Here is a 22,166-nt window from a genome sequence, read left to right as displayed (position 1 = left end):
GACGTTCTTGTGCAAGTTGACGTTCTGTACGTCAATGCGGTAGTGCTGGACTACAGCTCTCGGGAGTAGGTTAGAGAGGGCTGTGATCATCAGACTCGTACAAAAAGTAACACCTTGAGGGCCGCAGAGATTTTAGGGGCCACTGTAGGCTGGCGACATCAAAATGGGAAACTCAGAGAGCGGCTGCGGGGGAGGCAGTGGTGACGAGGAGGACATAGAGACGGAGAGTCCGGGTTTCGCGGAAGACAGCCCGGCCTCTGCGGCCACTGGCGTCGGTGTTGGAGGTGGCGGCGGAGGCACTGGTTCTGGGCGAAGCGGAAGAGGATCAAATGGCCCGTCGGTACCCACCGGTGGACCACCCAGTCCCGAGGCTCTCCTGGAACAGGTTAAACTGAGGGAAGCTGCAGCTCGGATTAGCGATTCAGGAGTTGCTATCCCGGAGTCTGTTTTGGCCGGGAACGAAGGCGTTCTTGTGCGCTGGCTGGAAGACCGGCTGAACCGCGGAGAAGAGTCTGTCAATGTGGAACAGTTTTGTGAGATGTTGGAAAGCAGAGATGCGCCGAGAGAAGAGTGTGAAGAGGTAAAGATGGAAAAAGCAACAGTGCTCTAACTCACCTGTTGTGTGTAGATTTACTTTATACCTGAAAACATCCATGTGAACATTTCATAAAGTTTGAGCAGTGTGTGTTTTTCAAAACCCTTTAGGTGTTGTCACAAATACTCTAAGGCCAGTTGTCATTGTTAGACATGCTGTAGTGACAACACTGCTTTGTTGCCAGTGTGTTTGGCTTTTATCCCTGCACGTGAATAGATGCATGTGGCCATGCAGTCTGTTCACTGCAGGACAGCCTTCTGTATGTTTATTAGGGCTGGTCGAGTATTGCGTACTTCGCAGTACAATACTATCCCGATACTCAGAGGTATCAGGGCCCCTTATACATGAATATCCCTTAAAACCGGTGTCAAACGTTTACTATAAAGTATGTTTTGATTATGTAGAATTAAAAATGCATTGGAATTTCGTGTTCACAACCTCCTTAACACCAGAATATAATTGTCTTGCAAAGTAATCACATTTCAGTCCAGCCTTAATGCAATAGTCAGTAGGTTAAAAAGTGTATAACTCATGAATTCATAAAGAATGGATACTGTTTAAAAGAATCACTGCACACATCTCAGTGTCAATTTGCAGTTTGCTGAGAAGTCCCTCACGATACTATTGTTTTATGGATATTTTGATAACACACTGCCTCTGTCCCCAGGCTTTTGGTCAGTTTGATGCTGAAGGAGATGGGGTGGTGGATGTAGAAACTATGCTGATAGCCTTAAAGAACTCCAACGGTGCAAATCTGCAGGGAGAACTGAGTCATGTAATTAGACAACTGCAGGCATGCTCACTAACTCCAGGTATAATCTTTAACTTAAGAACGCAAAACCAAATGAGTCACAAATATGTTTTACTTATCTATGTGTGTCCTTTTTCCTTTGTAGGTTTTGTCGACATTTTCTCCAAGACCAAAGACCGCTTAGGAGCGCATGCCTCTAAGATTCTCAAATTCTTACACAGAAATCGTATTCCCAGCAGTGCCATCCCTTTTCCACTCTTAGAGGGCTACAACAGCATCTGCACCATGAGATCCACTGTGGTCCAAGATTATTTGGAGTTCCTTCTACAGAAAGAGAAAGGTATCAATATCAGTACCTTTACATGATAATAACAATGTAATGTGTTGGTTTGCTTGATCAAAAGCTGTCAACAGTTTCCATGTGCACAATACATACATTGGCTGTTATTATTTGTTGTGCTTATTTCAGATTTAGACATCCAGTACAGAGCAGAGCTAAACCGAGATCCGGATGTAGACAAGGTCAAGGTGGTCACTCAGTGCTACAGCACTATTGAAGCATCATCTAATATTTCGGATTTATACAAAATGACAAATGGTGAAACGTCATCTTTCTGGCAGTCAGATGGGAGCGCTCGTTCACACTGGATCAGGCAAGAACATTTTGAGATTTCTTGCGTTTTTACTCAGTAATGGTATTGAATCACAGTCTCGTTTTTCTCTTTTCTCAGATTAAAAATGAAACCAGATGTGGTTTTGAGGCGCTTGGCCATTGCTGTTGCCTCCAATGACCACAGCTATATGCCTCAGCTGGTCTCTGTGGCTGTAGGAAAAAACAGACGTTCATTGCAGGAGATAAAAGATATACGTATCCCAAGCAACGTTACAGGCTACGTAGCCCTCTTGGAGAATGCCAACATCACACAACCATGTGAGTCATCCTCTGATAGAATTTCATATCTTGATCATGTCTCAATAATTTCACATGCATCCCTGTTTTTTAACCAAAATTTAGATATTCAAATAAATATTAAACGTTGTCTGAGTGATGGATGTGACACAAGGATTCATGGATTGAAGACTTTGGGATATCAGATTACAAAGAGTAAGGAGGTGTCTGTTTCGGATGCTTCAGCCATCTGGTACCTATCTCTCCTCACCTCTTTAGTCACTGCTTCTATGGAGTCCAACCCAGCTCTGGCCCACACGGTTCTTCAGAGCACGCAGTAAAGATTAATTTCATAATTCTACTGGTATCTTGTCGTCAAATAAGTTTATTCAATAATGTATATGTTTTTCTAGAAAAACCTTGAGGCACATGCCACCCTTGTCTTTAACGCCGTCTTCAGCTGAATTCCCCTTCTCTTTGAACATCTTGGAGGAAGTGGATGGATTCCTCTCAAGGATAGCAGAGTAATGACCTTATTGTGATATCAGCAAACTTGTATCTCTGCTATTGTCTGCACTGTTGACATAACCACTTTCAAAAAACAAACTAGAACCAAATTATTGTGTCGGGGTAGTATGGTTTGTTTCAAGAGGCTTCAGGTCTGTTATTTGTCAAGGATGTCATCAAAATTTTTATTTCTTGCTTTTGTAGTCATTGTATGAGTCCCGATGCAGAGTTGACCCTCTTGGCCTTTGCACTGGCAAGAGGCAGCGTCACAAAAGTCCTCCATGCTCTGTCCTGTATAAGCAACCATTTGGAGACACAGTACAAGGCGACACCCCTCATCACGTCTATGGCCTCAGTCAGACTGCGTCTTCTCTACCGTAATGGTAATAAAATAAGCTTTATTTTCTGTTATTTAAAATGACTGAACAAGAACATTTCAATACCATATCAGTCATATCAGTACATTATATCATTGTAATGTTTTTCAACAGGGAAGCATCTCCAGTTGCACTTACAAGCATGTGATGTGAAGAGCAAAGAGGAAAAATCTGGTCCAGAAAACATGCTGTCAGAGCATTCAACAGGAGATGGTAACTCTGTTCGGTTTCGTTTTTAATATGTTTAATTGTCAAAAGCCTTCAGCAGATTGTTTCATGTTTGATGTCCAGGTTTTCTTACTGAAAATGGCAAGAGGAAAGCCAGCATAATCCTGTCAACAGAAGACCAGAGCAACTTTCAAGTCACTCAGATGAAAATCAAAGTAAGTTCTTTAGTCTTTTTGTGTGTGGTTATTAATATGAAACTAAAGCCATCACTAAGCAAGATTTTGTTTGATATTTTAAGGTGCGAAAAGGACCCATTGGAGCAAAATGCGGTTTAGTATTTGCCTACAGGGATGAAGACCCTTTTGATGCTGAAAAACATTTCAAGAGATTTAAAAAGTATGACTCGTGGGAATACAAAGATTACAAAGAGTTTGTTCAAAATCAGTAAGTATGCCCACTACTTATTTCCACCATGTTTTTGAATGAGCTGTAATAGTTTTTGCTTTTGCAGTGTGAAGGTTGCTAAACTGTCTGAAGAGGACCCCATTGGTTGGTTTGACCTTGAGGAAGATTGGAATGATGTAGAAATCAAACTGCAGCAGTGTCGTGTTGCAAAGGTAATTGTTGGGCTTGGATACACAACCCAGTGTTCATTTTATTATGTTATGTTATGTTGCCACCTGTAGCTAGGTTAAGAAAAAAAACAACATCATTTATTTTTATTTCCCCCTTTTGCTTCCCTTTAGTTCTTGATGGTTAAATTCCTCTGCACCAGGCAGGACACTGCAGAACGCCTGGGAGTGCAGGCGCTCAGCTGCAGTGGGTACCTGTGTCCCAAGGGTGAACGGCTTGTTGAGTTGGATCATCTCAGTCCAGAGGGAGAGAATACAGACAATGATGTTGTCTCTGGTCTTTGCCTTCTGAACAAGACACTGTTTTTCATACAACAGCTGACACAAGACATGGTAGTCACAACTATGTTTTATTAAGTTATTCATGAATTAAAGTTAAAAAATACTATTTTGTATTTGAGCTTTCATGTTAGTACATTAACTACACAAAGCTGCAATTGTTGGTGTTTTAATAATATTCTTAAAACGGTGAAAAAGTGTTCACTTGTTACACGTATTGTTACAGGATACCTCTAATTTCAAACAGAAGTATATGCTCAGCTTTGGCGATCTTAGCTTGAATGTCTTCTGGGAATTCTACAGTAAACTCAGGGAGATGTGAGTCTCGGTTCATCTAATTAAAAAGTTGCAATCCCGTTCAGCATGTATTTCAGCATCTTTTTTCTCTCTTAGCAATGACGATGAGGTGATGAAGGCAAGAGTTCTTCTCCTACAGTTGATGCAAAACTGTTTCCCCATGTTGCCCAATCCACTTCAGTCCCAGGCCTCGGATGAAGCCAAAAAGGCAAATGACGAGGCTGCCTGTGCTTCCACGTCCTGCAGTGTAGAGTCTGACACAGTAAAGGCTGTTCAAGAACTGTATACTCACCTCTGCAAAAGTAACTAAGAAATGTTTGATTGACTGATGGGGAAAACGTTTTTAAATAATGTAACTTATGTGGTTCTACAGTTGTTGATGGTCCAGAGGACGATACTTTGATGAACAAAGCTTTGCACAAAGAAGCAGTGAAGGCCATCCTGAACGGAGCACCTGTTTTCTTCCCTGACAAAAGCGTTCGAAGGGAAAAACTCTTCCACATGATGGTCAGTCTCTTTATAATTCATTCTACTTTCTTCTTTTTCTATCATTTATGGGAATTTCTTCTCGTTTCTCTTAAGAAAAACATAACAGAAGAAGATCAGCCTGAGTCCGTCAAAGTAACATTTGAGTCACTTTGTAATTACTTCAGGTAACAACTTTTTGACTTTAAATATTCAAGTAGCAGCTTTTGATAACACATTTCTTATTTGCATTTAGTGATCAAGATCCTAGTGGTCTGCTGATGCTGCCACCCAAAGGTGCACCTGCAGACTTTGACATAAAGCCCATTCTATCAGTGATGGAGACCCTGCTCCTTGTGGCAGCTAGAGAGGTGAGGATTGATAGATTGTTTTTATTATTTATTAATTATCATGGGATAATTTTGCTTTAGAGAAAACTTGTGTCTTTGTGAAATGAAGTTACTAATGGTGTATTTGTGTTCTCTTAACAGTGTGAGATGAGAATGGCTGATGAGAGTGGCAGCAGCAGTAGAACAGTGATGCTCTCCTTATTCTGGGCTCTACAGGGAAGTATGCTCTCCTGGTGCTACCTGCAGCTCAAGGGTATTGCTTATTCTCCAGTTACAATGGATCTTGCCAGGGAGATTCTCATAAAATGTGAGATATTTTCTTAAATAGATTAATATTTTCAAGCGGTTTAACTATAAGTAATTCATTTTTTATATGTACTTCTGTATTTCATTTTGTCTTTGGAATAGATGTGGAACAATTCTTGAGAAATATTAAGACAGTACTTCATTCTATGCTTGAGAAGTATAAAGGTCCTGAAATTACTGACAAACTACACCACTCAATTCTGGTCATTGTCTTTAGACAACTGGTAGGTCAGAAGTAGTAATTCTGGGCATAAATGTTGAAATACTTTAACAAAGTTTTTGGTGCTTTCCATCAGATGATCTTCCTCCTGGAGCTGTGTCCTCTGGACATCCCCCACAGTGTGCTCCTGAAGAGTTTCTCCTCACTCGTGGAGCTCCTCAGAAGTCTATCCACAGACTCCGGAGACATCCTCTCCAAGGTTTACTGTATTTCCAGTTACAATCTTTAGTTCTATGACATTGGTTATTAACACATTCAGGGTTTTGAAAACATGTCTATATTCTTTGGTAATCAGGAGAGTGCACAGCAGCCTCAGCAGCCTGTAGTGCTGAGGACATGGAACATGGAGTCCCCACACAACTATGAAAACAGCCGTCATGAGACCACCATCTTCGCTTGTCCTGGTGCTACTGTTTTTGAGGTGGAGTTTGATGAACGCTGTGAAACCGAGAAAAGGTAACTTTTACATTTTATATACAGTTTGGTCCATAAGTATTTTGACAGAGACCCAATTTATATTTTTTTATGATTTTATTTTATTTGAGCATCAATTGTTATTCAATCAACAGTTCTATAATTGATAAGTGTTGTCTGTTAACTGAGATATTCCTGTCCAAATTGGAGGAAGTCTACAGGTCCCTCCCAAGAGGCTAACTTGTATAAATAAAGAAATAGTTTTTAAAAAGTCAACAGATTTTTTCGGGGTTGCCACTTTTTCAGGGGGTCAGAAGTAATCGGCCATAGGCAAGAAATCTGCAGTTTATCTTGCAATCTTGCAAGAATTAGAATTTTATATTCTAGAACAGCAGAATTTCTGTGCGTAAGTGAAGAACGCTTTATGCATGCAGCCCATATTATCGACAAAGGATTTTATAGATTTACATTTTAGATACGGTTTGTCACTTTTTAAGACATCTCTTTTCAGTGGCTCAAAAAGTACTTGTGCCAGTAGTTTTTGTGCCCCTGGATTGAAGTGACAATTCTTGGGTTTTCTCCTCTGGTGCTGTTTCAGGCAGATTTCCTACGTTACATCTAATTATTTTTTTGGGTTCTTTAAAAAAAAAAAAAAAATCAGCAATGACAACAACTTACCAGTAATATTTTAGCGCTGAACCCCATCTTCAATTTGGATGTGAATACATTAAAATTAAAGCTGAGAGTCTGTACTCAAAGCCATGTGTGTTGAAATTGTTTTGATATACAGATTAAATAACTTGTGTCATTGTCCAAATATTTATGAACTGTATGTGATGGTGTACTTTATATTAACCTTCTTAAATTTTCACAGATATGACTATCTGGAATTCACAGATTCTCGTGGTGGTAAAATTCGGTACGACATGAAAGTGGGAACAGAGAAATGGCCAAAAGTATGAGAAAAGTTAAACTATTCATTTCTTCTGACCATGTCTCCTAACTGAACATGATTTTCTCTTCTATTCAGAAAGTCACGTTTGATGCTGGCCCTCAGCTGCAGTTTCTTTTCCACTCTGACAGCAGTAATAATGAGTGGGGCTACAAGTTCAATGTCACAGCTTTAGGTCTTCCCGATATCACCATCTCCTGGATGTCAGATTTGGAGCTGCTCGTCGCACGCCTTATGGGACGTTTTGCATCAAGAACTTTAGGCTTAAAATCACCCTATGGTAAGATTTAACTCCCTTATTTGTGCTTCTACTCCATTGAACTTAATATGCTATATATCTTGTTTTCAGAGATACGCAGCATAAAGGAGCTAGCCCCTGGTAAAGTATCACATGTTCAGTCTTCCCCATTATGGAAACCAATTCTACGACATGGCTTGTGTGAAGTAAGAGCCAGTGATCCAAGTAAAGCACCACCAGAACAGGTACAGCCAATTTATACCATCATCTATGTTCTATCATCTATCATCTTTGTAAAGTATAAGTGCGGCCTAAAGTCCAAGTAATTTTCCTTGTGGATTTAGAAAGTTTGTCTTAAGTTCAGTTCTAATTGTGATTCTTATCTGTTTCCCAGATAAGCACATGGACGCATGAGGAGTTGTTAAACTTTTTGGAGGACTTTGCTCGTTGGAACCCCTCCCAAGAAGTTTCAGATGGTAGAACAGAATTAATGAAGACGCTAATGCAATGCTGCAGAAAACAGCTGATCAGAAATGAGGTAGCATCTGGTCCTAAAGCAGACCAAGCTGTTAATGCAATATGGGCAGCTATGGTATACCACACTCCAGCCCTCAACCATGCCCTAACAGCTTATGGTAATAGTCACTGAACAACATACAAATATTTATTTTGTTTGGAGTGTAACTTTTTTCCTGTATTTTCTTTTGTAGTTAACCAAGAATGTAAGTCTTATTTAAGTGAAGAATTTGCACATGTGTATTTGCTGGCAGACAGCATTAGAACTTGGATGGTGAGCATCATCCAAATCATCCTCTGCTCTGTCATATGTTGTTATTTTTAGCAATTCAATGGTTAACATTTGTTTTCTACAGCTGGAAATAAGACAGAGATACTTGGTTGGAAAAATGAATGTGCCCGATGAGAAACAAGCTGGATCTGAAGAGGTTACAATTGACACAGTTGGTAAGAAAATTTGCTTTGTCAATAACTAGCACTACTAGCTTAAAGTATTAATTTTTTCTCCCTCACTAGCGAATATGTGTATTGAGAAGAGCCTCTTGCTGTTCCGATTTCCTCCATGCGGTGTCCCATATCTGGAGAGTGAGCCTTGTAAAGGGGCAGAGGGCAGAGGTGCTCCATTTGTCCGCTCCAGTTCCATTTCAGAAAGTGATTTCCAGGCCAGCACTCCACAGGCACCTTCGTCAATAGCAGATGGAGAAGGCAGCAAGGCAAAAGAAGGACAAAACTGTCCCCCAATCTTTCAGACTCAAACGTCCTGTGGTTCAAACAAGAGAGGCCATGGGGGCTCAACAGAAAGCCTGTCCTCTCAGCCTGGAGAGCCAACTTCCCCATCCACCTTTTCACGCAAGGCTCCCTTCAGTCGAGCACGCTTGCGCCTCTTGTCTTGCCGTTCAATAGAAGAACCTCGCTTGGCACTTTCTGTAAAGGATCAGTATCCAATTCTTAAGCACATTTTAAATTTTATAAAGGACCAAGCTCTCACAACAGCTAGGTAATTATTTGCTTGAAGTCAATGGGCCATTTTTTAAAATGCTGCTTTTTTACACTGACGTTCTCTTTTGCAGCATATTGCATGCTTTGGCTCTAAACAAAGCCCAAGCTTTGAGCGTGTGCAACGTCCTGGAGATGGTCCAGCTGTGCTTACGTTCCCTGGGGAAGCCACATCTTTTCCAGCCTCCTTGCATCTTATTCCTCCAAGAGCTTTTAGCCTGTCAGAAAGATTTCACAAGGTGCATACTGGAGTTATATGAGGAGTTATTCGAAGGTCCATCATATTCATTTTTTTTTTCTTCTGTTTTGCCAGTTACTTTTCGCAGTTGTCAGAAAGTGGTCAGAAGCAGGGAGAGGATGTGAGGCGTTCCTATCATAAGTTGGTCCTTATGCTTGTTGAGGCAGTCCAAGGCTTCAACAGCTTAAATGAAAAGTAAGCACAATTGAGGATGAACTCAAACTCATGAGAAAAAGTTATCTGAACTCTCAATGTTAATTTTTTCATGTTTTGTTCTGTTCCAGAGCTCTGCTTCCAGGGCTGTCTTGTGTTCAAACCTGCTTGTTACACTTTCTTGACATGAACTGGGATGTGCAGGACCTGTCTCTGTTTTCAACAGTTAAGCTTCCTGACCTCTTGCTCACAATGTCACAGGAGAACATAAGTGTTCATGACATTGCCATCAGGTATTGCCCAACAAGACACTTCACAGATTTAGAGTGTGTTTTGTAGAGCTAACATTTTTTCTTCAGTCAGTGGACAGAAGAAGATGAAATTGCAGACTACAAAAAGAATCAAGAATGGATGGATGAGTGTATGGATGGGATGTTTGAGAAATGGTATGATAAAATTGATGAAGAGGACTCTATGGAGGACAGACGAAAGGTATAATTATCAATAAACCTACTTTGAGCCATATACCATATTAACTGCTTACATAATTATTTGTTGGGCCTATAGATGCACATGTTTATAGCACGCTATTGTGATCTTCTCAATGTGGTGATCTCCTGTGACGGCTGTGAGAGAATGGCACCATGGCACCGTTATCGATGCCTTCAGTGCATGGATATGGATCTCTGTAAGACATGCTTCCTAAGTGAGTTGCTTTTTTATATTACATTTGTATCACATATTTGTTCATTTAAATCCAGTGGAGAACCCCAAAACTGACTATTTCCAAGCAGGTGGGGCTAAGCCAGAGGGACATGAGGATGACCATGAGATGGTGAACATGGAGTATGCCTGTGACCATTGTCAGGGCCTCATTGTGGGCAGCCGGATCAACTGTAATGTTTGTGAAGATTTTGATCTCTGCTTTGGTTGTTACAATGCCAAAAAATATCCTGACAGGTGACTCATCACACATTTTTCACAAAATTACATTTTTAACATATTCTTTGGTTTGATCATTTCTTTTTTTATATCTAGCCACCTGCCAACCCATAGGATTACAGTTTACCCAATGGTGACCATTCGGATCAGTGACCGCCATCGTCTAATCCAGCCTTATATTCATAACTATTCGTGGCTGTTGTTTGCTGCTTTGGCTCTCTACTCATCAGATTTGAGCAGTCAGAAGCAGTGTGAGGGAGAAAGTCTTGATACAGTCAGACTGAATCTGGCCTCAGCTCTGCAGACACACTGCTCCCAACTCATCACTGATTGTTTGCTCAAAGGGCAGACTGGAAAAGGTAATATTGTTATTTATGTGAAGTACATTTATAAATGGTCAATGGCACAGAGCAATGGCAAACAATAACCACTCTCTTGTCTTCAGGTCTGCATTCATCAGCTTTGCTCGCTCTGTTACTGTCTAATGAATCAGGTTCTGATAGTGAAACCTGCCTAGTTTCTCCAGAATCATCTCAGGAGCTCAGGACAACCACTGATACAGCCTCTCTTGCTGAAAGTACAGCTGCAATATGTTCCCCTACATCTCCTAAAGACAAGGTAGGTGGGAATGACTGTTGTATAATTACCGGTAGGTCTTCTCAAGAACCTTTTTTGAAGTTTATTTTATTGCCAGGCAAGTAACAACTGTTGCCTTGAAACGGCTAATTTTCTTTCTTTGTTTCTTAGAGCAAACAATCTATAAAAGAAAAAAAAGCAAAGGAGATATCGTCTATCCCAAATACCTCTGGAGAGGGATTGTCAAGCACTGTTGAGGGTGAGAAAAGGAAGCTTGTTGCTCAAGACACTTTGGACTTTTCTAGCCTCAGCCAGACACCATCTGTATCTAGTGAAGATGCTCTCTCTCCGGTCATTCGACGTAAGTGTTAAGACAAAAACTCTAAATAATATGTTGTGGGTTAGGCTACTCTAAATAAATTGTCTGTTTGCTGTAACCCGAGTCAACATTTTTCAAGTGGGTCGGACGGTAGGCAAATTCTTATTTTTTTTACTTTGAAGGCAAAAAAAAAAAGATCAAAATTTTGTCATTTTTTGAGTCGGAGTGACCACCAGGGGTCCAGGCTTCAACAGTCAATGACGGAAAACGTCTCTATCAACCCGATCGGGAGACTAAATCTCACGATTTTAAGACATTTCAATCGACCTTTTGTACACCGCTATCCTTTATTTTGGTAGCAAAGGCGAGCGGGGGAACATGCGGGGGACACGGGAACCTACATTTCGTATTTTGTTGCTTTGAAGCTTCAATACATCGTTGTGGCAGTAATTGTTCTGAAATGCTAAAAAACTCTCAGCAACGAGCATTAGGCCAACATTAGGCGGCGGGTGAGGCGCGGATCACGGGGAGTGCGTACGGGGGAGCACGGCGCACCGCGGCCCGTGCGCGGCCCGTGCGCACGGTGCGTTGTGATCACGGCGCGCAGTGGCCCGTGTGAGGGAGCACCCGCCCCACGGTGCGCCGTGGACCATGTGGATTGAGTAAACAATTTTTTTTTTTATGTATGTTTGTTCACTTTTCAGAGTCTGGCCCCGAACCAGCCATTTCTCCTGAATCTGATTCTCTGAAGGTAAAAGACCAGAGGCTTCCCCAGGTTCCCCTTCAGGAGCATGTGTTTTCTGAGTGCTCCAAAGAGAGGATTCTTGGACTTCTGGCAGCCATGTTGCCTCCTGCTTCTCCAGTACGTACAAATATCTCAACATGTCCAATAGACAAAGAAAAAATGTTAGGGGTCAACTGAATTTTTGTTTTGTCTCCACAGGAGTGTACAGTTTCTTTGCGAAGTCTGGACACTATCCTGCCTCAGCTCTTCAGGACAGTCATTTCCAATGCTGGCTCTCTAAATGAGACTTTCCACCTTACCTTAGGCCTGCTGGGGCAGCTCTTACTCCGGATAACTCCAGTCCAGGCTGACACTGCCGTAACAGAGGCAATGGCTGACAAATATGATCTTTTTCCTCAAAGAGATGCATGTTCCGACGGCCAAGGATGGAAGACCACTCACCTTCTATTTAGCCTCGGCGCTGTCTGTTTAGACAGGTACAAACCGCTTTTTCTACTGCACGGAAAAATATTTGGTTATTTTTTATCAACTTTTCAGTGGTCGTTTTCGTATTTCTTTTGCAGTCGAATTGGACTGGACTGGGCTTGCACAGTGGCAGATATTTTGCACAGTTTGAACACCTCATCTGAGTGGAGCACAGTCATTGCTTCCTTCACAGGTCATTGTATACAACAGCTGCCAAATTCTTTAAAACGCACTAATCTTTTCACTCTGTTGGTATTGGTGGGCTTCCCTGAGGTTAGTAAGAGCAACATGTACAACATGTACAACATGTACATGTACATAATTTGGTATTTTCTTTCAGGTTCTGTGCGTTGGGACGCAGACAGTGTTTATTGACAATGCAAATGAACAACACAACATGATCTTACTCAAGCACTTCACAGAGAAGAATCATGCTGCAGTGGTTGATGTCAAGACAAGAAAACGAAAAACAGGTTGGTTGTTTAAAAATGCATGCAGTTTGTTTACATTTTACTCTTAAGATTAAAATTAATCACTTTTTTTGTAGTTAAGGACTACCAACTAATTAAATCCCAAGATTCAACAACATCTGGCCTATCAGGACAGTCTGAGGGATTCAAAAATGCACTTCATTATTTGAACAATTTTACCTCCATAATTAGCCATCTACTGCAGGTGTCCCCAGAAAACACCTCTGCCAATGCTGTTGAGGCATCCTGGGTCCTCTCTTTGGCTCTCAAGGGTCTCTACAATACCCTTAAGGTATTTTATTATTGATCAAATACTCACATATTTTCATAAAATTGATTAATTATGATATTAAATGTTTATATTATCTTGTGTAGAAACATGGAGTAGCGGAAGCTCAAAAAGCCATTCATCAGGCGGGTCTGACACAGCTGCTGGTCAGGAAGTGCAGCAAGGGAACAGGCTTCAGCAAACTGTGGCTTTTACGTGATTTGGAGATCCTTTCTATCATGTTGTACTCCTCCAAAAGAGAAATCCACTCTATGACCCAGGACCCTGATCGAGACCAAAAAGAGCAGGATAAGGAGCAGGACTCTGACCAATCCAGCTGCTGCGCGGACGACACAGACATTAACAAGCCAGACCCCTTAGAAGGCCTTGATGAGGAGACCAAGATTTGCTTTCAGGTATAAATTCTATATATAAATATCAAGAATAAACAAATCTAACATGTAAAAACATTCCTCATCATCATTTGTCGAATTCTCAGATCACCCATGATGCCTTAAATGCCCCTCTCCCCATCCTCAGAGCAATGTATGAGTTACAAATGAAAAGAACAGACTCCTTTTTCCTGGAGGTTCAAAAAAGGTTGGTAACAGTACCAAAATAGTCACTATTAGTATTCTAAGACGCAGTACAGTTGTAACACCCCATTTTATATAATCAAGCAGATTTGATGGAGAAGAAATAAAAACAGATGAGACAATTCGGACTCTTGCTCAGAAGTGGCAGCCTCTCAGACGGCCTCGGTCAGAAGAAAGGAACACCAAAGCTGTAGATACTGACATGATTGTAGTGTCCTGTGTGGTGAGTTTCTCTAGTAAAAGATAAAATGGCATGTAGCCTGTGTTTTCTTACTGTAGTTCACTCTGAAGTAGATCTTCTGTATTCCTCAGTAATTACACTTCCTCAGCCATGAATTCTGTTGTAAGCAATGATTTGAAAAAAGTAGTCACTCTGGAGTAAAGGAACTTTTTAAATAAATATGTTCTTCTAATGTCAAACATTTGATTATGATGCTTGATGTTTCTACAGTCAAAGCCCAGTCACTGTGAAAAAGCCACAGAGGAAAACAATGTAGTGGCCCAGAAGCTTATCACCAACTCAGAGAGTGACTTGCAGCTGAGCTATGCCAAACAGAGACGGACCAAAAGCTCTGCCCTGTTGCACAAAGAGCTGGATGTGCGCAGCAATCGGGCTGTTCGCCAGTACCTGGTGAAGGTCAACCAGGCCATTGCCACGCTCTACGCCCGGCATGTGCTGGCTTCTCTGCTGGCAGACTGGCCCGCAGAGACCCCCCTGAGTGAGGAGGCCCTGGAGCTGAGCAGTGCCTCTCACATGACATACATCTTGGACATGCTGATGCAGCTGGAGGAGAGGCCGCTTTGGGAGAAGGTCTGACAAGGTTTCTCAGTAGCTCGGTAGCTTTGTACTCGTGTTAATATTTATTTTATTATATTTTTATCAGATTCTTCAGAGGGTGCTAAAGGGCTGCAGTCAGAGTATGCTGTGTAGTTTATCTCTGACAGCCTGTCAGTTTATGGAAGAGCCCGGTATGGCAGTACAGATCCGAGAATCAAAACATCCATATGATAACAACACCAACTTTGAGGTTTGTGAAAAATATTTAAAAACAATGTAGAAAAAGACACGCACAATGTAATGCAAAATGTATTAAAACTGCATGCTAGGTCCTTAAAAATAAGGATCTGCACAGCAGTTAATACTCCCACTTTTTTATTTATACCACATGTGACTTTTCTACTGAAGATGGTAGAAAGCACAACTGTTTTAAACATGCCAGATGGTCATCTGACTGATCATGTGACAAACAGACAAGATAAGAGTTTGAATATTAAATAACAGGTGTTCAATCTTTACTAAAATAGAAATATATCTGGATCATACTGGTAAGAAAAGAATGATCCACACAACGTTTTTGTTTTTTTAATCAATATTTGACTTCAAACTGCTTTGCACTTCATAACAAACATTTTATGGATGGGGCAACTTACGTTTCTGTGTTTTTTTTTAATTATTATCATTGTTTTTCTTTTTAAACATATTCACGTCCTATGTGTAATGTTACTTAACACATACATTGTATTTTCATTATTTTGTATGATAAACTTTTATTATTTTTACTGATACGTTGTTCTTTTTAGTAGAAACGGTTTTAGAGATGGTTATCAGGACACTGACCTGATAACTATCTCTGCTATCTGGAGGTCATTTTTAATTTCTCCAGATTGAAAATGACTTCTGGATTGTTCAGATGGCCTTTTAAACCTTTTCTAGCATGGACCATTCCTGGACAAATGAGGGATTATACGACTCTTTGTTCTCTGTAATTCTATCGTTTTGCCATTTTAAATGTATTTTATAGCTATTATAACAGGAATATAATACAAATATACCCTTGTTCCCATCACTCCTCAGGATAAAGTGCACATCCCTGGAGCGATCTACCTGTCCATAAAGTTCGACTCACGCTGCTTTACAGAAGAGGGCTGTGATGAGCTGATCATGTCCAGCAGCACTGATTTCCTCCAGGATGTCCATAATTTCAGTGGATCACCACAGAAATGGGCCGACTTTGAAATCCCTGGTAGGAGCAAAAACACCTTTTACTTCTCAAGATTACCAAGACCCTATTTTTATGGTTCATTTTGTTCTTCAGGTGACACCCTTTACTATAGGTTCATGTCCGACATGAGCAACACAGAGTGGGGCTACAAATTCACCGTCACTGGAGGTCACAGAGGGCGCTTCCAAACAGGTTTAAAAAGCATACATAGAAACTGTGTAGAGTAATTCAAACACATTCTATTGATTAAAAATGGTCTCTCTTTTCAGGTTTTGAGATTTTGAAGCAAATGTTAGCCGAGGAGCAAGTACTTAGTCAATTGCCACTGAATGACATCTGGGAGTGGCAGGTCGGTGTGGCGTGTCGACAAACCGGAAACCCGCGCCTCAAAGCAGTTCACTTGTTGCTCCGTCTTCTCCAGTGTCAATCTCAAATGTTAGTAGCCTCAGTTTCAAGATCCAGCATTTTTCATCTCTCGCCAACTTTCCTCTTTCGGTCACTAGAACGTCACAGGTTACTAGCACAACTACAGGCAATCAATCAATCAATCTGAATCAGTTTGATTGTTCTTGTTGGCAATAGTTTATAACACAGTTTTTAGTTTTGTCTTGCATTTACATACTATTTACATAAACACAATACGTCCAGACGGTGACGGAAGAAATGAGGGAAAGCTTGCAGCCAGATATTTGCATAGAATCAAACTAACTTTCCTCTTTCTTTTTCCCTTAAGAACGTGTGACCTCACTTTGCTGCGACCTCTATGGCAGCTCTTTATGTCCATGGAGAACAGCGTGAGTCAGGATCCCACCTCGGTCACAGTGCTGTTGCCTCTTCATCGAGCCCTCACTGAGCTCTTCTTCATCGCAGAAGCACGGGCCACTGTGAGTAACACCCTGTCATTACACACAAGTAACTACTGCAAAAACAACCATTGTGAAAGGAAATATTGAAAGCTAATAATAACGGGCCACCATTATTATTACAAAGAAAGTGGCTTACCCCTACCCACCAATTGTATATATTAGAATACTCAATATAATATCAATATAAAACAAGAAAGGATCCTGAAAGATTATATAAATGACAAATAAAACAAAAGATACTATCCTTTTTATAATGACAATATACAAAATGATTAATAGTGACTCTTAATATGAGCAATGTTTTCATTTGCATTCACTATTCACTTCTCCAAACATGCCTGTGTGATGAACATGTTTTCCTGGGCCCACCTGTTCTCTTCTGGGCGTGGGGCCAAAGTGACGTCCTGTCATCTGCCAGACACAACCTGCTCCCTTCACTTTGAAGTGGTGGCACAGTTTCTCACGTTTGCATGATTTCCCTCAGAATGGTCTTGAAATTTGAATGTGGTCAAATGTCGACCCCTCCCCCCTCTGTCTGACAGCATTACCAGTGTTTATTCTTCACTCATTATTCTGATCGAGTATTTTGTATGTAGTGGCAATATCTAACCACTAGGGGGCAGTAGCAGTTCTTGTAGTATTACATGGAGCTAGTTTACTTTATTTCAGGCAGCATAGTTATGACAAAGCATTGTTTTTGGACTTTGTATTCTTCTATTTGAAAGTAAAGAGTGAGCCTTAGAAACAACAGCTTTGCAGTAGTCATGTTTGTGGTGACAATGAGCTCTCAGCTCTTGAAAAAAAACTGTTCTTGTGCAGTATATACAGCGTGTCAGGCAAAAGCACAGTACAAATGATCTTAGGATGTGCTGCTGTATAAACACAAGCGATGCAATGGAACATTATCAGACTCCTGGTCTGTGTTTCCAGCACTATTTGGACAGTTACAGCCTAGTTTCAGCCAAAGTCAAAGTCAGTGTGGCTTCCAAAGTAACCTTTTACTTATAATGTATTTTTCAAAAAGAGGGGTAACATGTTTGCTTTTATTTTGTCTTTCAGGTTCAGGGTGTTCTGCAGGAGTACTTGTTAGCAATGACAACCGATGAACAGCTCCACAATCATACAGCCATGGTAAGACATACACTATATATATTTTTATTCAGGGGCAGTGTGTGTTAGGACTTGGTTACTTTCTATGGCAGATCTTGTATTAGATTTGTGTTTCATTGATGATGTACAGAGACATTACGCTCGTAGAAAACAAAGATGTTCCATACCAGATTGTAGCTAAATAGCTCATTTCCATCTGTAGTCCACTAAATGAGCAACTACATGGAATTACATATAAGATATTTTAAACGGCCCCAAAATGATAATGTTCTATAAGATGACTACTCGTGGACACATTTACATGCATACATATTACTAACACTGTATTCTAGTAGGTTTAGTCTATCAACCAACCAATCCCATATTAAACTAAACAAAAAAATACACATTTAGCTTTGAGAGATGTTGTTTTGTAGAAGTTACATTTTATTATAGAAAACTTCGTCATTTGCTATGAGTCACCAAGCTGTTGACAGCCAGTTATCCCCTGACACCCCGTCCTCTCTTTTGAGGACATGTAGGCTGCACTCAGTATTAATGTTTTTCATAATTATGGTCCATTAGTGTGTGTGTGTGTGTGTGTGTGTATGTGTGTGTATGTGTGTGTATGTGTGTGTATGTGTGTGTATGTGTGTGTATGTGTGTGTATGTGTGTGTATGTGTGTGTATGTGTGTATGTGTGTGTGTGTACGTGTGTGTACGTGTGTGTACGTGTGTGTACGTGTGTGTACGTGTGTGCGTGTACATGTGTGTGCGTGTATGTGTGTACATGTGTGCGTGTGCATGCCACCACTCTACGCTCTTCGTGCCCGTAGCAGCTGAGAGGTAGTGGAGAGGTGCCCACGGCTGAGGTGGTCAGAATATGTGGGTGGTTTTGTTGCAATGTAATTTAATATGTGTCATGTTGAAACCAAAAAGCATGGATCTAAAGCAGAGCAGCACAGTAGTAATTATATTGTGCGGTCATGAGTAAATTGTCTTCAGGTTTGTTTCAGAAAACAAAATATGTTAATGCAATGAACATTTAAGTTTATTCCCTTTTTATATCATGCAGGCTCTGAAGAACATTGCTGCCATCAGCTTGGCAATCAATTACCCTAATAAATCGACAAAGTTACTCAACATGTCGTCGTGAAGAGGACACACAGAAAGTGAAGTGGAGTGGACGCCTTCTGATAGAGAAAAGTGTATGTGTGGGAGGGGTGACCTCCTTATCATCGACCACTTCTCTTTTGGGCAGGCCCTTCTGCACTGACTAATTCTATATCTGGACTTGAGCTTCTGAAGGGGACCCACAGCTATTCCACATCAATAAAGAAAGCCTCTGCCTTAGATAAATCCAATATATCAGCATGTGCATTCTCTGGAACATGAAGTTTGATTGATTCAGCAGAAGTGTCCCATACCAACAACTTTAGATGGGAAGTCGATGCATTCCTTTGGTTCAGGTCTTATTTTCTTCAAATCATAAGCCACACAAGATTACATAGTGGATTGCAGTCACCTTGGCCACTTTAATGTCCCGGTGGATGTGCCGAGCATCCTAAAAATACTGTCCAGGACAGTGAAGCTTCATTAGTCACGGGGAGTCTGCTCTGACCTACTAGTTTGTTCAATCACTTCACTTGCTCCTTTCCCAGCACATCTTCTTTTGTGCCAAGGTGCATTTCAAAGTATTGTAAGCATCTATCTCTGCATCTAAGATTTATGTTCAAATTCACCATCAAACTGAAGAAACTGACCTGCATATTGCACTGAGTGACCCTTACATATAACAATAGCCATAGTTTTTGCATACAACAGGGGCAAAACTGTGATTAAACATTGTTCCAATTGATTTATAAAATAACTAATTTCACTGCACCTTAATAACAAAGCGTGTTATGATGTCAGTTCATCTTAAAATCCATTAGACTCATTTCATTGCATAAAACTAGCTGTCCCCAAATGTCACTGAACCAAAAAGTACCATAACTCAAAACCTCTTCATGGAGCTTTGTACATTGCACAATGCACAGCAAATCACTAAACAATTTATAATCTATATTTGGTGAAAACATATTCTCAAATTTATCTTTTTGTTTTATAAAAATTGTAATAATGAAACATTTATTTCAAATATTTTGAAAACAAAAAGGCGTCAGAGGTAAATAATTTTATGTTGCATATTTTTATGAACTTAAGAATACAAATCTAAAGAGTTGCTTTTGCTTGCAGTCTCATTATTGAAAAGATTCTGGTGTGATTTTGTGTTCATTCATTAGCAGTTAGTGGCGATTTATGCCAAAGAATTCAAACATTGTGAGCCACGTCACTTTTGAACAGCTCCTGCCAGGTCTCTTGATCACATATCAGACAGTGAATACTGTGACTGTGGAGCAGAGGGAAACCTTCTTATTGAACTAATTTTATGAGTGACTTTTATTTTGAAGTGGTCTTATGTGGGCTGAATGAAGGATTGTGATTATGTTTACACAAACATCAGATCCATGGCCTTTGTCAGGCTTCATTGCGCCTCACTTATTGAATCTACAATGTGCCTAAAGTTAAAAATGAAGCAATCATTATTTAACTCATGTTAGTGAATGGATTATTAATTATTCTATTTTAATGATATATTGTTTATTTTGAGGGTTTTGTAACTTTTTACTTTTAATGTTTCTTTTCATGACAGTCCTTAGTATTTCAGGCCGATTATATGTACATATCTGTGAATATTAATTGCACAGAAAAGAGACTTTGATATCAACCCGTACAAGTATATAATTATTGGTCACTATATGACGGTCACTGATTTTGTATGCATGGCAAATTGGACGTGAAAGTGCTGCTTGGGGTTAAATGGTGATCCATTTCGAATAAAAATAGAAATGTCTTTAAAGTATTTTTGGCTCTTTAATGTGGGTTTCTGTGTTGTAGCCATTATTCAGTCTGCATTGGCGTGTATCCACTGCCCACATTCACACAAGCGTCACACAACCATGGATGCTGCTCTCACAAGTACACTTGGCACACGTCAACATCCCCCTATGTATTATATTTCTGTGGAATTCCTTGCCCTCTGCTCTGCCTGTGACACACATAATAATGGGCATGATGGTAACCGTGATCACTGGAGCAATAACAACATCATGGTGAGGAAATGTTCAATATGACTGCCGTTGATTCAATGCCCTCTGGTACCTCCGAGACCCCACAAGAGGTGATTCAGCTCTCCTCTGCGCCCTGGACTCCACTCCTGTTCACGTCGTCTCTTACTGTCTCCCACTTCAGCTTCAAAATATGTTGCACAGAAATGTTAAAGGTGCACTGTGTAACTTTTCCGCTACTGGCTTGTCTCCATGGAGAAGTTATTGTTGTGCCTACTTTGTTCCACGTTATCGCATTAAACCTATCTCGGTGTCGATGGAGACAAACGGGTGACGGTGCCACCAAATGACAGAAACAGCGTTTTATTACTTCGGAGGTAAGATGCCACAGAAAACAGTAGTAAAAATGCAGACAATTGTAAAAAGTAAGAATAACTGAAGTTTTAACACAAAATGTACAGCAAGCTCATAACGACAGTGCAAAGATGGATCAAATTTGTGGAGTAAGAATGAATGTTTTATGTTGGGGATGGTTACGTTTAATGTCATATTGTGTCTTTGGAATGAAGTAGTATGGTTTATCCAATTGCTACAACATGAAGAATGTTCCCTTATTGTTACCAGTTTATTACCATGCTATTACTTGATGTATTATTGAATTATTAAGAGCTTCCAAGTCAGCTTATCTGGACATGCTATAAAATGACACCAATGCTATTTGGTCTGTCGCGTTTCTATCTTCAACATGCCATTATAAAAGGTCAAAGATAGTTATAAAGGAGGCTCCATATCACAGCCCATTACCCACAGGCCTTTTCCAGACCATCTCTTTGCTGAAGCGCACCATCAGGAGTATCGTATCCAATGATTCACTGAGTTAATGAATCAGACTGTTGTTGCCTTGAGCAGAGACCCGGCACCCTCCTGCGCACATCCTGAAATACACATCACTCCCTTTGGTCTGGTGTTTTGTTCCTGTTCACACTTATTCATTAAAGTGCCATATTCTACCACTTATGCCGCATGACAGATATTGTTGATCATTTGAAAGGTCATGGACAGATAACTTTTGGTTGAATCAAATCATCAACATCAACATTGCAAATGGCCATGTTTGCCTGACTTTGTAATAGCATTCATCTTTCGCAGAGTCTTTTGGGAGTGAAGTGAGGACTTTCTGTAGGTCCTAAGCCTAGATAAATGGGAGATGCATTTAGAAGGGCGTCCAGCTAAAAAAACACTAACACACCCAAATGAGGTGCACTATGTAACCGTTCTACCTGCTTTTCTCCAAGGAAAATGCTTTACCTGAAATGTTTGCCACAATATATTGCATTAATGTGCATGTGACGGATCAGACGAAACATTTCACTT

At 40.4% G+C, this 22,166-nt stretch overlaps 1 protein-coding gene across 4 annotated transcripts; it reads left to right on the top strand.

Annotated features, from left to right (window-relative positions):
* The first annotated feature begins 24 nt into the window (after nt 1–24).
* zzef1 (zinc finger, ZZ-type with EF hand domain 1) lies at nt 25–20,587 on the top strand. Of its 4 annotated transcripts, none has more exons than XM_072446655.1 (54): nt 25–580; nt 1,263–1,407; nt 1,492–1,686; nt 1,816–1,999; nt 2,078–2,277; nt 2,362–2,572; nt 2,649–2,759; nt 2,947–3,125; nt 3,234–3,332; nt 3,411–3,502; nt 3,586–3,731; nt 3,799–3,904; nt 4,034–4,252; nt 4,425–4,516; nt 4,592–4,797; nt 4,869–5,002; nt 5,078–5,148; nt 5,217–5,331; nt 5,452–5,617; nt 5,719–5,840; nt 5,913–6,035; nt 6,132–6,292; nt 7,125–7,206; nt 7,281–7,482; nt 7,552–7,685; nt 7,835–8,075; nt 8,151–8,230; nt 8,313–8,403; nt 8,473–8,953; nt 9,027–9,191; nt 9,266–9,385; nt 9,475–9,636; nt 9,703–9,835; nt 9,911–10,049; nt 10,138–10,303; nt 10,382–10,644; nt 10,731–10,903; nt 11,033–11,222; nt 11,885–12,042; nt 12,124–12,401; nt 12,489–12,663; nt 12,731–12,863; nt 12,938–13,152; nt 13,236–13,544; nt 13,628–13,728; nt 13,812–13,947; nt 14,176–14,535; nt 14,609–14,752; nt 15,580–15,748; nt 15,821–15,919; nt 15,997–16,162; nt 16,461–16,611; nt 17,653–17,724; nt 18,758–20,587. In XM_072446655.1, the coding sequence occupies exons 1-54, from the start codon at nt 164–166 to the stop codon at nt 18,836–18,838; spliced, it is 9,063 nt and encodes a 3,020-aa protein (XP_072302756.1). In that variant the 5' UTR covers nt 25–163; the 3' UTR covers nt 18,839–20,587. The 4 variants fall into 4 exon arrangements, with proteins under 4 accessions (XP_072302756.1, XP_072302755.1, XP_072302754.1 ...); XM_072446654.1 differs by having other exon boundaries at nt 13,809–13,947; XM_072446653.1 differs by having other exon boundaries at nt 10,135–10,303.
* Nucleotides 20,588–22,166: the final 1,579 nt, after the last annotated feature.

This window comes from Eucyclogobius newberryi, unplaced genomic scaffold (genome assembly GCF_026437365.1).
Source record: "Eucyclogobius newberryi isolate DKJ021-1_F unplaced genomic scaffold, fEucNew1.0.hap1 SCAF_15, whole genome shotgun sequence".
NCBI classification, from domain to species: domain Eukaryota; kingdom Metazoa; phylum Chordata; class Actinopteri; order Gobiiformes; family Gobiidae; genus Eucyclogobius; species Eucyclogobius newberryi.
Note: the sequence above shows the minus strand (reverse complement) of the source record. Positions and strands in the feature narration are given on the sequence as shown.